The sequence below is a fragment of the Gadus chalcogrammus genome, chromosome 22, assembly GCF_026213295.1.
Source record: "Gadus chalcogrammus isolate NIFS_2021 chromosome 22, NIFS_Gcha_1.0, whole genome shotgun sequence".
In the NCBI taxonomy this organism is placed as follows: domain Eukaryota; kingdom Metazoa; phylum Chordata; class Actinopteri; order Gadiformes; family Gadidae; genus Gadus; species Gadus chalcogrammus.
The window spans coordinates 4,413,846-4,429,303 of record NC_079433.1 but is presented as its reverse complement, the minus strand read 5'-3'; the positions used below and the strand labels follow the sequence as shown (position 1 = coordinate 4,429,303).

At 47.8% G+C, this 15,458-nt stretch overlaps 2 protein-coding genes across 2 annotated transcripts; both read right to left on the bottom strand.

Annotated features, from left to right (window-relative positions):
• Positions 1 to 1,273: 1,273 nt before the first annotated feature.
• On the bottom strand, positions 1,274 to 4,661 carry smim13 (small integral membrane protein 13). The gene is made up of 3 exons (XM_056583184.1): positions 4,590 to 4,661; positions 3,661 to 4,245; positions 1,274 to 3,119 (listed from the first exon to the last, which is right to left on the bottom strand). The coding sequence occupies exons 2-3, from the start codon at positions 3,746 to 3,748 to the stop codon at positions 2,929 to 2,931; spliced, it is 279 nt and encodes a 92-aa protein (XP_056439159.1). The 5' UTR covers positions 3,749 to 4,245; positions 4,590 to 4,661; the 3' UTR covers positions 1,274 to 2,928.
• A 986-nt stretch (positions 4,662 to 5,647) lies between these two features.
• On the bottom strand, positions 5,648 to 13,976 carry zc3h12ab (zinc finger CCCH-type containing 12Ab). The gene is made up of 7 exons (XM_056583416.1): positions 13,793 to 13,976; positions 12,950 to 13,548; positions 9,728 to 9,867; positions 8,570 to 8,804; positions 7,957 to 8,057; positions 7,096 to 7,571; positions 5,648 to 6,957 (listed from the first exon to the last, which is right to left on the bottom strand). The coding sequence occupies exons 2-7, from the start codon at positions 13,381 to 13,383 to the stop codon at positions 6,532 to 6,534; spliced, it is 1,812 nt and encodes a 603-aa protein (XP_056439391.1). The 5' UTR covers positions 13,384 to 13,548; positions 13,793 to 13,976; the 3' UTR covers positions 5,648 to 6,531.
• Between the last annotated feature and the right edge of the window lie 1,482 nt (positions 13,977 to 15,458).

Here is a 15,458-nt window from a genome sequence, read left to right as displayed (position 1 = left end):
GGAGATGACAGAGAAGACAATCCGCCGCGGAGTGACGTCGGACGGTTTGGCTCCTCTAGGTTAGTCCCTGGCGTGGGCCTCCCGACGACGAGGACGAAGGTAACTCACGTCTTCTTGGACCAAACCGCGGGGCCCCAAACCGACGACAGGGAGCGTTGGCCAACGAAACGCAGATTTATTTTCGAAGGTTGATAATGAAATGTAAGAACCCCGGTGGTCACAAGCAAAAAATAATAATCAAGAAGACGTTTATATTACTTGGCTTCCGTGATTCTGCTCCACACTCCTGGGGGGAATTATTAGCCAACGTATGATGGAGTCGTCTTCTATTCTGGGCTTGGTGGTAGCCATGGTGAAGTAACCCAGATTAGAATAGCATATAACTCTCAATTAAACAGACAAAACACAGTCTGTGCCTGTGGCAAACATCTTGTAAATCATTTTCCTCCTCAACACCACCCCCCCCCCACCTTCCAGCCCCACCACCACCCAGGGCCAGACCCCTCTCCGTGGTCTGCTGCTGTAGCTACAGACAGCCACACCGCTAACCTTTCTGCTATATGCTCCAGAGAGCAGTTGTCACCGGGCCGTACAATGGCTCAGTGTCCTCTGAACCTGTGAGGAGGTGCTGGGGTCTGGGGAGGAATATAAGCAGCAGCAGCAGCAGCAGGTGAGAATCTGCCCACTCAGGGGATCCACCCCAGCTGCTCACCTTTCTGCCGAGATGGGTAAAACCAGCACACCGAGGGGGTCAAGGATGGGAGGCATCCCTGGGTGGGGGTGCTGCTTTACAGGGGCCCCAATGACTTAGGGGCCCCTGACGTCAGAGAAAGGGGGCCCTTTCTAGGCAGAAAAGGAGCCAAACCCTAGTAGCACAAACCCCTACAAAATGACGTTGTTTGGTGTACGCTGGACATGTTCTTGTCTAAACTGAGCTACTGTATTTAAATAACGATTATAAGTGTATGTTTCATGTCCTATGGGACTTGGTTCATCGGTTGACTGTCGGGAAGTGATGGCAGGTTTAATTTGGTGCGTGTGTGTCACTTGTTGGGTGGGTGCTTGCCTGGATGATTGACTGATTTCAGTGGAAGCTTAGTCCTATACTGCCTTAACCCCCCAAGGCAGGGGTGAGTCACGAGTGACTTCAGTGCAGCCTCGGTGCTACAAATATTCAGATGACATTTCTAGTTCACCACACCATCATTTCCTGTTCAGTATTTGCGTCCAGAAATTATAGCATCTGTTCTGAGAAGGGCGTCCTTTTTATTTTCAATCGGGCCTCATGTGTCAAGACGATATTGCGGTTGTTATAAAACGCTGAGAATATTGAGCAACCACTAGCAGATCTACCATTTGAATCCTCACACAGACCTTAAACACAGCGGCTCAACTTGTTTTTCACAGTCTGCTTAACCTGGATAAACGTTAATCTGGAATATGCACATGCGTGTAAAAAGAGTCGACATTACGTGTTCATATTTTGTCGTCACTTGTTATGTTTATAAAGTGCAGTTACAGGTGATATGATGATGCGCCATTGAGATTGATGGCTGCAAATAGTTATTCAATAACAAAGTATCTGAACTACACAATCCTGCGAATTTCACCATAAGAACAAAACGGAACAACGATGTTTTGGTTTCTTGATCAACATTTCATTGAGAAGGAAAAACGGCTACGGAGGTACAGGACTTATTTATAATGGTGCAATATTGCCCCCATGTGGTCAAAAACTAGAAGTAGGCCAATGCTGCTGCCACACAAGCACACACAAACTACTTTTTTTGATAGCCTTAAGAGCTTCACAGCCCAAAATGTTAAGCAATTAAATGTCAGAATACTGCAGCTCAGTAAGGGGGTGGGGGGGTGTTTGATCTGCGTGTGAGAAAGAGGAAACACATGAAAGCTACAGGATGTGTATCATCCTCAAAGATCACATCAGCTGAACTGCATAAAAATAAAGAGCCAACAGCTGTGGTGTTTGCTCTCGGTTTTGCAACGTTGCGGTCGTTCCAAATACGGTAAACAAAAACAAAAGATCTTCATCAAGTGGAATGAAAACTTTATTTTGTTCCTCCTCCCACCTCTCCTGGCAATCTGGACATCATCCACCACTCTGTCCGACCAGACAAACGCATAAAAACATTCGTAAAAACGTTCCCTTCCACCACAGCCATTTTTCACAAAGTGTCCTGGTTCATATAAAAACAAAAAAACAAACATGGGTTAGATCAGACATCAGTGACAGAGTCCAGGGCTTTCAGTTTATCGAGTTGTCCCTTTAGTGAAGCAGCGACAACAGAGTTACAGTTAAACAGTCAACCGTTATCAGGGCCTATCCGTGTAAGCAGGCGTCGCAACTGAAAAAGTACTACATGTTTAAGAGTAAAGTGTACACGCACACCCACAACGTGTCATGATCAGAAGGTCATCTAAAGGTCAGTTATGTCTTGTGCAGTACGAACACGTTCGCTCTGTGATGACGGCCAGCAGCAGTCTCGCTGCCGAGACAGACGGTTTGCGTTAAGTAGTAGCAGTGGAGCCCCCTCACTAAGCCCACTGGACTGTGCATGCCTACAACAACACATATGTACACACACGCATACACGTATACACACACACACAGACAGGTGAAAGGGGACGTGAAGCATATTGAATGGCTTATCCTCTCAAACCGAGGAAGCATTTCACGGTTCGTGCAAAGTTTCAAGAATGGGCGGGGCTTCGTGTTGACCAATCAGGTAGTGCAGACTATATGTATATCAGAGTATAGAGTGGATGGGCACGCCGGCCCCCTGTGTAACGACCGACCTACAGTGGTCAGCCACGGGTGCGGAGGGGGGGGGGGGTGCGGGGGAGAGAGGAGCTGTCCAATTAGAGGCCGGCTTGGCGGGGAGGAAGGACGCCGGTTGGCTGTCCCGGGGTCTAGGAGGCGGGTTCTGTCGGTGTGACTCTTTGGCGGGAGCTCCTGGGCCTTGAGCGAGTGGGGGCGGCGGCCGAACGCTCGGCGGGGGGTCCAGCCGGCTGGGTCTCGGCCTGGGGGGTGCCGGCTTCACCCAGCAGCTCGCGGAGGAACTTGAACTTGGAGAGGAAGAGCTGCCACACCACGTACCAGCCTGGGGGGTGCGAGGAGGGAGGAGGAAGGCCAACAACACTGGATGAACAAAACTTATATAACTGGCATACCAAGATCTCAACAATAATAAAAACGCATAGATGCAAATGTCCGGTTTCGTTTTCAGAGGAGTACTGATTAAATGCCTACACTGTACTTGACGATAGCCATCGGCTGTGAAATCTAGAGGAATGACATAAAACGAAACTTATTGACACAGGGTGCAAGGGTCAAATCAGCAACATTTGAACGGCCACGTTCAGACTGCTTTCTAGGCCCTCCCTCTCCTTTAAACAGCGTAAAAATAGAAGCAGTCCGGCAAAGGCCTTCTGAACACAGCATGACAGTAATCAGACATAAAGAATACGAGCGCTACGTTATATCGTGGAGTTTAAAATTCTCAACATCACAGCCTCCCCAGTGGATCAGCCCACCTTAACATTGTAGCAGTCCAGGCCACTGTTAAGCTCAACTAAACGAGTCAGTGAGGCGTGTAGACATCATTGTTGTTCTCTTAAAAATGGACATAAAAACACACTTACCAAAGAGCATGAAGAGCAGCACGCAGACCAGTGTGGCCACAATGACCAGCACTGTGAGCCCCACACTCTGCCACATCTCAGCGGCCATCGAACATGCGGAGAAGCACCGACCAAAACGGGTGTTTCCTCTGGATCACGGAGGAGAGGCCAGCTATGTTGTGGTCGTTCACAGAGAGCCGGTCGCGGCGTACAGCATGGTTAAGAATAGGAGCTAGCTCGCTTAGCTTGGGATCTGCTGACGGCGATGAAGGAACAGCGAACGCATCGCAGTCAGCACACTGTAGCTAAGGCTATCTAGAGAGGACCAAACCACGGGGAATAACCTAAAGTCAAGGGGTTTTATCGAAACACCGAAGACCCAAACTAGCTAGATGGTAGAGAACCCCAGTCCTACATATCGTGCGCTACATGTTTGAGGTATGTGAACGTCTGGCCCCGGCTACAGACAACAACAAAATTAGGACAACACGCTCACGTCACCGGGTGGCGCCACGACTGCGCCTGCGTGAACTCGCTGCTCGGCGCTTCTGGGTAGTGTAGTCAGGGAGAAATGGGCTTAGCGTAGTCCGTCATTTTTTTCTCGATCTGTCCACAAGATGGTGCAAGTCACCCAGCAGGGGTCCGACATTAACTTAACTTGTATTATTATTATTGTGTCTTTTGTGTTTTTTATTGCATACATTTGTATCCTACAACTAGCTATTCACTGCTAGTTGTAGACATACCGGTGTGACCTTGTTTGTGACATACAACTTGAACATATTGAATAAACAGCGAGTTTGCGCGACTGTGTGAAACTTAAAAACCAAACGTCTTCTGTTTCTGCACGTCTCTGGACGGAATAACGCCAACATGAAGCGTGCTCGATAATGCAAAACCTCCGTGTTGAGCGACTGAACTGGTAGGATACAAATTACGCAATCTCTTACCTTCTAAATGATTCATCGTTTGGAAGCGTTTCGTCGGTGAACTTCCTCCTTGAGACGCGACCGAGGACAGCGCATGTCTGTGGTGGTTGGCTTAATAGTTGTGCGACCAGGCCACAGGTACAGAATTACTAGTTTGGGATATATTGGATGGGATACTGCAGTTATTTGGTGAATTAACTTAACTATATCATCATCCCATTTGCTTTCTGTCAAGGTACCATCAAGCAAATACTGATATCCTAATGAGCATTTACTTGTCAAGGTGAGGGGGTTAAGTTTGAGAAAGGTGATCCAAGATTGTAGCCTATCTGATATGCTTATCTTGATGGTGGAGTTCATCGGTAAAAAATGAATGTGTGAATAAAGCAGGATGAGCTGATGAGGGAATCTGAATGTTTTGTGTGACGTGTGTGTGTGTGTGTGTGTGTGTGTGTGTGTGTGTGTGTGTGTGTGTGTGTGTGTGTGTGTCCGTTGTAGGAACTTGTCTATTTTAATTTAAGGGAGGAGAGTACTGCAACCCTGCAGGAAACATAAAACTCATCAAACTAAACGTTTAGCTGTGGTTAACGTTCAGATGTTGTTTTTCTCGTGTCCTACCCTAGTTTGCTCTGCGTGTGTTCAAGGTACCACTCAGGTTAAAGCGACTTCAAATGTGTGCTTGTGAACATCTCTACAGTCACTCGTTCAAGAACATCTCACATGAGCCAGCAAAACTCTACTCTGCATGGTTTGGGAACTCCGTCTGGACCAAGATTATTCTTGGCAGCTCACTTGGCGAGGCATGGGGAATTATTCCCCATAAATGTTTAAAGGGAGCTGATAAGCAGAGTGTCATTGGGGGAAGTCCCATCGCTGTCTTTCTCACCCACATCTAATTGAATCTTGTTCAGCTTGAACAGGATTGTTCCTGCATGAGTAAGACCCATTCAGAGTTATTCTGGCCACTACCGCATCGCTTGGCTGAGGAACTTGCTATCTTTCTCTTTCCTTCTTTTACGTTTTAGTGAAAACTGACAAACTTGAATGAAAAATAGAAAATATAATTTAAAAGACATTTATTGAGTATGTTATAAAAACAAAAACAATGTATAAGCCTGCAGTAGTAAGGAAGGCCCGGTCACATGCTGACAGGACCAAACCAGAATGTAGGAACCCAAGAAGAGGTGTTTGTCACAACTGGAATAAAAGAAGAGTCATAGGAGTAGACAATATTTAAAGGTGTGTGTGTGTGTTTGGGGGGGATTGTGTGATTGTGTGTTCAGCAAAAAACATACTTGTACAGACACGCCTCTTGTGGGAACATGGAAGGGTGAGAATGTGCAGGTCTGAAGACACGTGTCTTCCAGGGGTTCACAGAGTTCAGCCACGATGCGTACAACAAACTAAATAAGCTCAAAACGTACCAAGTTGAAACTGGAGGCTACCACACTTAACATTACAAATAATCCAAGGACAAGGGCCCTTACATACACAGTGAACACAAACAGCTTCAATGTCCCATGGGGCATTGGAGCATAGCTATACAAATAAAGAGGACTCAACTTGACTAGCTAATCCATCAAACGCAAAACATTTAAAATGGGTCAAAGGGTAAGGCAACCCTTTCAAACGTTCCTCGATTGGGCAACATGCCTACAAATGTCAGAATACTTCCTCCTTCCTCCTGAACCCGAAGGAGTTCCTAAACCCACTTGGCACTCGGCCCCCAATTAAAGATACAATTTGCATCAACAGTCGACTCATATGGCCCTCGATCCCCGGGGGACAACCTGTTATCTAATATAGTTAACAACATAAATTTGTTCCAAGTGGAACCGGTGTGCAGTGCTAATACATAACACATTTTGCCACGATACAGTGACGGCAATCGACAGCTTTGTAACCGAGGCTCGTACGGCCTGTGGATCCCATGAGGACCAGGGTCCCCCGAGTCCTGAGACCCCTATCTCCTGGCCCGGTCCTGGCCCTGCAGCATGATGATCTCGGCCACCAGCACCTGGGGGTCCAGCACGTGGGGGTACATCTCCATGGCCTGGTCCACCAGCCGGCTGTTGAAGATGGCCAGGAGCTTCTTCCTCACCGTCTCCCGCCCGCCACCGGGCGGGCTGGGCGGCGCCGGGGGCTGGTGGTAGCCCCAGGGGGCGGGCCTCTCTCCAGGCAAGGCGTACGGACCCGCCGGCGAGTACGGATCCGACCAATAGTGCGCCTCCGCGGGCTGGAAGGCCATTCGGTTCTGGAGGTCCGTCGGGTGGCTGTGCGCGTGCATGCTCCTCGGATACGGGGTCCCACCGTATCCGAGGTAACGGGGAGGGCCGTAGGCCATCGGGTCTGGGGTGTGGGCACCGGCGGGCGGCCCCATGCTGTGATTCTGAAAAGGACGGTGAGGTGGGTGGTGGTGGGGGTGGTGGTGGGGGGTGGCGGGGTTCGCCTGGGATGGGGGGGGGTGCGAGCAGCAGCTGCATGGCCGCATGTTAGCCGGGTAGTACTGGGGTTCTTGGCTAAACACCGGGTGGCTAAGCCCGTAGCCCTCCCCGTAGCGCCAGCCCCCGTGTTCCCAGGAGACGTCGGGGGACTGGTTCTCTATGGAGCCCAGTCCGGAGTCCAGCTGTACCTGGGATCCAGTGGACCTCAGGGGCTCCCTGTCACCAGGAGGCGGCGGGCACGCCTTCTCCTTCCTGGCGGGCTGTCTTCTGCCGCTCGGGGCACCTCCGTTGACCACAACGTTTTCACTCATGGGGCCTTTCCTGGAGGCGCTGCTGGGCTGGTGGTGCAGGGAGAGCTTCTGAGCCATCTCCTCCTCCAGGGAGAGGCACTGGGACGACCCAGAGGCCAGAGAGCCCCCAGAGGCGAGGGACCCGGGTCTGTGGTGGGACGACGGGGACTTGACCCTCTCCCGCAGTTCATCGGCCAGGGCCAGGTTGGACTGGGGGCCTCTGTCTGGATGGAGGAACTTACACTTGATCCCATAGGTGCACTTCCTCCCTGAATGAAGACAAACGCACGTGACGGTTTAACACCGGAACACGGGAACACAAACCCCCCCGTTTCCTCGCCTCTCCACGGGGATAGCCAGCCAGGGGGTGAGCGTTGTGGTGCACTGCTCACCCCCTGGCGGCCCTGCATCACCCAGGTGTCTACTAATCACCAGTAAGGGGCTCTTGAGTGAGGCCTTTGAGTGGCTTGAAAAGCACCACATTAACACGGTGTACTCACAAGGGAATAGCAGTTGTCTGAGAACGACCAAGTGTCGGTGTCCTCAACACAACCAAATGTTAACGGATGTAGTCCTCATCACCATAAATGTTGTGCGCGGTATGCTAGTCCACCAAGAGGAAACCCTTTTTACGTCGTGTGACCATGTCCTCACCATACGGGCAGGGGTGTTTCTTGGCCATCTTTGGAACCTTCCGGAGAAAGTTGTCCAGGGTGGGACCGTGGCGACCCAGGGGGTCATCTGGAACGATGAACCTGACGGGAGGAAATCCAACCCGCCCGTCAATCTAAGTCGGGGTACGACTGACGTACTCTGTCATTATGTCGTCATTAGGGCTGGGAATCGATCCGAATTTCCTGGATCGATCCGATTCCGATTCATAAGGTCACGATCCGATTCGATCCACGATTTGATCCGATTCGATATCGATCTATTTACAGACATAATGCAAATAAATACTGTCCCATAGACAAAACAGCTCCATGTGTTTGTGATTGTATCTGTGTACGTGTAAGAGGGACACAGAGAGAGAAGAGTCAAGAATCAAGTATTTATTTTAGACAAAAATCCAAGTATTAATTGAAATTTAAAATTATTTAATATTATTATTATTATTTTTTTTATTAATTAAAGATCGATCCAGACATTTTTGGATCGATATCGTGCTTTTTGAGCATGAATCGATATCGGATCGCGGATTGATTTTTTTTAACACAGCCCTAGTCGTCATGCTTTTATTCTGAGGTCAGAGGGGAGCAGCACTCACTTGTCGTTGACGAAGAAGTACATGAGCAGGCTCTGCTCGATGAAGCGCTTCCACTCGGGGTTCTCTCCCTGGAGGTCGCGGTACGTGTCGTTGGACACGACGACGCCCGTCGACTGGTGCGCCAGCTTGACGATGAAGCGGTCGTCGTAGCACACCACGCGCTTCCCCGCCACGCGGCGGGACGGCGTGAACACCACGATCTTCTTCTTCTCCAGGTCGCGCAGGATGTGCTGGTCTACACGCATTTCCAAAGATGGGTTCACATAACGGATTTTATTATTAATGTTTACAGTGAATTCAAATTCATGTCCTTAAGCAGCAGGTTGGAGGGTTAGGGCAATGTGCTCCGAGAAAACCACAGGTCGACATCAGGGGAATCGAACCCAGTAACTTTGCGCAAGGAGTTGAACACCCTAGCTACACTATTCTGCACTTTGAACAGTTAAAGTTTATGCTTGAACATTGATACGTTAATTAACTCACAAATTGTGAGCGTTCTCACCACTGAGAAGCAGTTTCAGTTTTTGCCAAAGGGCATAACCGCCAAGGGAATTAATACAAACATTTATATTTTTACGATTTGGTAGCATGCCAAAAAATGGCACGATAGTGTTTACTTTTCCAGCATAGGCTGTTGAATACAGATTGTACTTTGTGGAAGCACTTCTAGTTGAAAGAAATGTGGATGTACTGGATAAAAATAAGATTGATTCATGGGTAATTTCCTGTTTGTGCTTCCCTGACAGACAATTTCCTCAGTGAAAACCCAGTTAATTTCCTTTACTTTAGATGTAGAGTTGAGATAATGTTTTATCTGATTACAACGACCCACACGCTAAAATGAATATGCATACGTCCATTAGTGAGGCAGGTCCAATATGACTGAAGGATGTTGGACACCAAAACACACTTCAATAATGTAGCATTTAACGTTACATTAACAATGTAATGTTTGTGAGGTTTTATTTGCAATTACTTTGAAAATTCCTATGATTCTCTTTACTTTCTGCTAAATGTTCTGTGCTTTTCTCTGTGACACCAATATTTCCCAGGAATGGATTTAATGAAGTATCTTCCAGTATGAGCTGGCGGCCATATTGGATCCAAAGTATGGCTGCTAGCTGAAGTACGCCTATTGGAGGCTCTTTACTGGCTCACCTGAGATAGGGACATCTGGGCGCGATGGCTCCTTCCTCCACGACGGCACGAAGACGATGATGTCCGAGTGGCCTCGTTCCAGGAAGAAGTTGACAGCCAACTGAATCCCCAGACAGGAAAACACTTCCTTGTTCCCGTGGCTGAAAGCGTGACGGGGAAGATTGGAGGAAGCAAAATTGCATTGAATTAAGGAAGGGGAATTTTTGGTCCAAATTATTCACACTCCATTGCAGCCATCCCTTTTGTTTAGTAATGTCTGTGGCGGGTTTTCGCAGAAGAAAGGCTCTGTGTTTGATTCCTACCTGTAGGCTTAGAAGCCTATCCCATACGAGAGGAGTATCTTGGTGACTTGTATCTTAATCCACTATAAACACTTTGGATAAAAGGTAGTTTCATAAATGACTCAAGGGTAAAACCTGTTCCCTTGTAGGTTGGATAAGCCCAGGTTTTTATTAAATATAATTAAAATAATTTGTTTGTCTTCCCTGGTGATGTTACATAGTGCAAGTTCAAGTTGAGCAGTGCAAAAAAAGTACACAAAAGGCTTGGAGTAAGTGTAGGAATATATCCCAGAGCATGTTTGACACCATAACCACTTTATTTGTATGACTTTACTGTTCATAAAGACATAATAAACATGACTTTACTGTTCATAAAGCTATTATAAAGACACGACTCTACTGTAGCGGTTTACCCTCCACAGACCAAAGCCTTCCTCCATCTCCTGTCCCGAACGGGACACACACAGTTCAAAGACGCAGGTCGTAAATATAGTATGGGAAGAACAACGCGCCCGATTCTCTCAGGGCTTTGCTGCGGTTCAATGCTGGATCAAACCCTAGTCGACCGCGCCAAGACGCGGAGCTATTTGCACGGGCTTGGTGGCATCGACTCGTGAGAGCTGACAACGTGACACAATGCGGTCAGGCCTGTTCCCGCGCCTCAGTGCAGACAGGGCTGCTGCCAGCGAGAACACACGGCGCTGACGCAGAAGAGGACACGGAGAGAGGAACACGGATTTACATGTAGAGATTTGCATACCGGCGAGAGGGGAGGGGTTGGGCGGGCCCGCGGACGTACCTGTCCCTGCGCGCCGAGACGAAGAGGAGGCGGATGACGGCTGCGGGAGGGGGATGAGTGAGTGACAGAGTGATTGAGTGAGTGACAAGGTTAAAGAGTGTGTGTTGATGCGTGTGTTTGTTGGACTGAGCCGAGGAGGATGAGGCCTGGGGGGGAAGCGGGTGTGTGACAGCGTGAAAGAGTGTTTTTGTGTGAGTGTTTGACTGTACGAATAGTGGAGGGGGGGGGGGGGGGTGCACACTTGGGGTCCGTTCTGTAATGGATCTTGTGTGAGATGTAAACGTTTGCGTAAACGACGAGACAGATACTAAACTGACAATATTGTATATATATATACTGTATATTATCAACCTTTCTTTTTATTCCCACAGATTACATCTCAGACAGCAAGGTGTTTGCTTTCAACGACACTTAACGTATGAAAGAGAGGACGACTTGCCATGTGTGCTCGGTTTAAACATTAAAACCCTTCATGCATCAGTTCATTTTAGTTAATGGTGTGGTGGTGGCATTGTAGTGCTTGCGTCATGGGCCTGGTATTTACTATTGAGTCATACATACAGCACATGTTATTATGCAAAGCGTGTATTCAGACGTCAGGGTGTAGAACATCAACAGATGGTGGACAATAGGAGACTGAACCCAGAACCGTATGGCTTATGGCTGTTCTCAATTAATATCAGGACTCGTTGAAATAAAGGAAACTAAATGAGAGTTAAAAGAATAGTGATATTACCTTAAAGGGGCAGTGTGTAGCCTACAATTTAGTGGCATATGCACTTTGTAAAATTGGAATTAAATGTTGTTTTTTTTGGCGTATTATTGTGTTATGCCCATGCCTACGGCCAATTTTTTAATCCTATAATTATTATAAATGGGTGTGTGTTCTTAATCATCCATATTTTGAAGATGTACTTTTTTTTAGTTTGGATCCATGTGTGAGGAATTTAAAGTAGGCTATCACTCTTAACAAGAGTAACAGTTGCGATACAACTGCACATCATGCTATCGAAAGCCACCTATCGTGCAAGTAAACATTGGCTTGTAGCGCCAACTGCAATTGAGATGAATGATCAATACATAGGCCTAGCAGATAGCGGTAATTAATGATCGCTGAATGTAGTTTACAATTGTGGACACTGTAAGAGGACTGTGCGCAAGGGCGTAAGTTTGGTCTGAGCTTTGGTAGGGACAGACACCGCCCCCCCCCCCCCCCCCCCCCCCCCCCACACACACACACACACACACACACACACACACACACACACACACACACACACACACACACACACACACACACACACACACACACACACACACACACACACACACTAAATGAAATAACGTATGATGCACGCCTGACTTTAACTTTGTTCGATGCATTATCTGCTGATGCATATGCAGTAAAACATTTAGTATAGCACCATTCCAATTGTACACATCTGCTTGGTAAGCAAAGACAAAGATTCCGTTCTCCTATTAAATTATAAAACAGATCAGTCGCAAAAGACGTGTTTACACTGCCACGGAGGGGGGGGGGGGGGTCGAGGTGTTGCAACGCAGCGATATCAGTTCTAGCTGGAGAAGGGCATTTATTCATTCTATTGAAGTCTACGCAATACTATTGTATAGCCTACTATTGTTGTTTTTATAATTGCCATTTCGCTATTTTCCTCAAATTCATGCGCTGAGAATAGTCACTGTTTGTGCGTGCGTGAGTGTGTCTGTTAGGTTATCTGGATTATATAGGATGTAGCAAGCATGGGATAACCAGTGATAACCAGATAAGACAGGGAAAACCACGAACAGCTGACCATCATGGGAGAGAAGGTGATGCAGGCCGCATTAAACGAAGACGGGGAGAGATGATGCGATACACGAGAAAGACGCAGAGGATCTCTCCTCACAAGAAATCTACGCCCTTGCGTCGAGGAACGTGTCACTTGGTTCAGTTGGTTGTGATCTCTAACTTCACCGCCTGTTTCTACTACTTTTTAAAAAGAAGGCTGGTGAATTTACAAGTGATAGATATAATTATGATTAGGCCTACTCTATATTTCTCCCATGTACCTCAAGGAATTAGCATGAGGGAAATCAAGTTGAAGCAAAGCACAAAACAGAAAAGGATATTAGTTTATTAACCTCATGGCCACGTTGCTTCCGTCGATAACGATGGGCCTCAGCGCTTCGGCGAGGCTCTCTCCCCCCTCCTCCTGGAACTCGGGGCCCTCTGGATCCCTGCTGCTGCCCCTCCGGGTCCCCGGCTCAGACACGCAGCTGCTGCTGCTGGGGCTGGAGGTCCTGGTCAGCACCGTCTCTTCTTCGTGCGCCTCGGGGCTCGCCCCCGTCCGCACCAGCTCCCCCAGAACCCGGTCCGTGTCCGCGCCGAACTTGTTCATGACGGCGCGCACCTGGGCCGCGGAGTAGCCCAGCTTGCGGAAGAAGTCGATCTGGTTTTCTCCGTTGACGAGGAGTGAGTTGGCCGGGGAGCAGGCGGGTGAGCCGCGTTGCATGCGGTCACTGATTGGAGGAGTTCCCGGGGTACGATACCCGGGGTTGTGGAGCTTGAGGTCCATTCAGGTGGACCGGAGGACCCGGGGTTGTTCAGCACATGCCTGCCTTGCTCCTGTCCTTCGGGAAGTGTTATCCACACACTGGTGCTGCTGTAGGGTGGCGGCGATTGATCATGTTGGTTTGTCTGGGACCGTCCCGTCAATGTGTCACACCTGTCAGCAAATGGACTTCAATAAAGAAAATACATCATAAAACATCATCAGACTCAAAAATACTGATGAAATAAACCACATTCACACCTTTAACACTAACTAATATGATGCATAGAGACAGTAAAACATGGGATGCGTCGGTTAGTTTTGAAGCCTATTCCTTTTACTTATTCACACGCAGGGTCTTAAATATGTAAATTAAGACTAAAGGTAAACAGACAATTCCTTCCAGTATTAAGAGGTAATGTTAGAAACTTACCGTAATATTTATAACCATCCAACTATAGGCTACACGGCGACGCCTTTGTTGTGCGTCCTTTTCGACTCACACACACGCACACAAGGGTCTCAAAAAGTCTCCCAACACCGACGCGGTTTTTTGATCTGATAAAGAGCACGTCGGCGATGATTTCTTGATCTCAGAGGAGTGTGTGAGAGCGACAGGAGTAAATTGGGGTAGAAGGAACACCGGAGCAAAAGAGGTGGGGCCGTTACGCATGTGTCAGGAACGCCTTTTAAGAAAACAACGCTGGAAGATATTATTATATACCTTTTCAGGGGGTATTGACACACTCACGTGAACTCTCACTCTCAAACACACACACGCACACGCACACGCACACGCACGCGCACACACACACACACACACACACACACACACACACACACACACACACACACACACACACACACACACACATATACACACACACACACACACACACACACACACACACACACACACACACACACACACACACACAAAAACACACACAAATCAATAGTGTTGTTGATGGCATTATACCCAATAAGATACACAAAGAGACACTGTATCCAGGGATGTTGAGTAGGATAGCGCAGTGCTTGAACGTTGAGAACAGAAAGGTCTCTTCATTCTACCTGCTGTAGGCCTCCCCGAGCAAGATGCTCCCTAACCCCTACCTGCTCCTTAATGTCAAGGATCTGAAGTCTGAAGATCAGAATCCAGTCACTTTGGGTAAAATCCCTAAAAGACCCTTTACGAAATCAGTCAAACTGACACCGACCAAGGGGGCTGTCCACAAACGAACCAGGAGATTGACAACCCATACTTCGCATTAGTATTAGTAAGTATTAACCTGGGGAACGTGGCACGGCCGGTGGGGATGTTGGAGATGGTTTTTTTTCCATTGCGATACAGAGATGTCACATTATAATTAGAGATCTCATACGTAAGGCGTTCAGGTTCAGGTGAGGCCACTTATCACCTGGAGCGGAATATGTTGATCCCTGACAGATCCCGGCATTCCACGGAGAACCAGACGTGCTGATCGTCCGTGGACAGAACCGTTCTCCATCAGTAGCCTACTAGCCCTATTGTAGGAGATATCATAGTTACTAACAGGGTTTTCTGAGAATCCCTAAAATGTAATTGTAAGGTTGTTAAGTGTTTATGTTAATCATTCAGTTTCAGGTCAAAGCGTAAATGTACATTAAGGGTTGGAGAGTAGATTTACGCAAATGTATTTATTTATTCAGCCGAATAGTTTGCACCATTCCAAACATACGCTATATGTCGGGTTTGAAGGTTAGACAACATTTCATACCTCGCATAACAGTCGAGGTCAACTACACCTTAAAGATAATCAGTTTAAACAAGACTCATCTGATCGCTTTTTTTTTTTAAATTAAAAATAAGAAGCCGTACTTGCTCATAATCACAACTTTATTTGGTCTTTTGGTTTATGAATTTAGCCACAAGACCTTTTTCGCCGACGAATCATCTTTTTCATCTCATGGCATTTTCGTCTCCGGAGATGCACGTCATGCACCGATTCGGTGAGCCGGACTGGGATGTGGGGGGGAACTGGGAGCCCAGGTTCTGGTGGTGGATGCTGGGAAGCTGGTGGGTCTGGCTGTGACCCGCCTGGGTCAGGGTTAGAGAG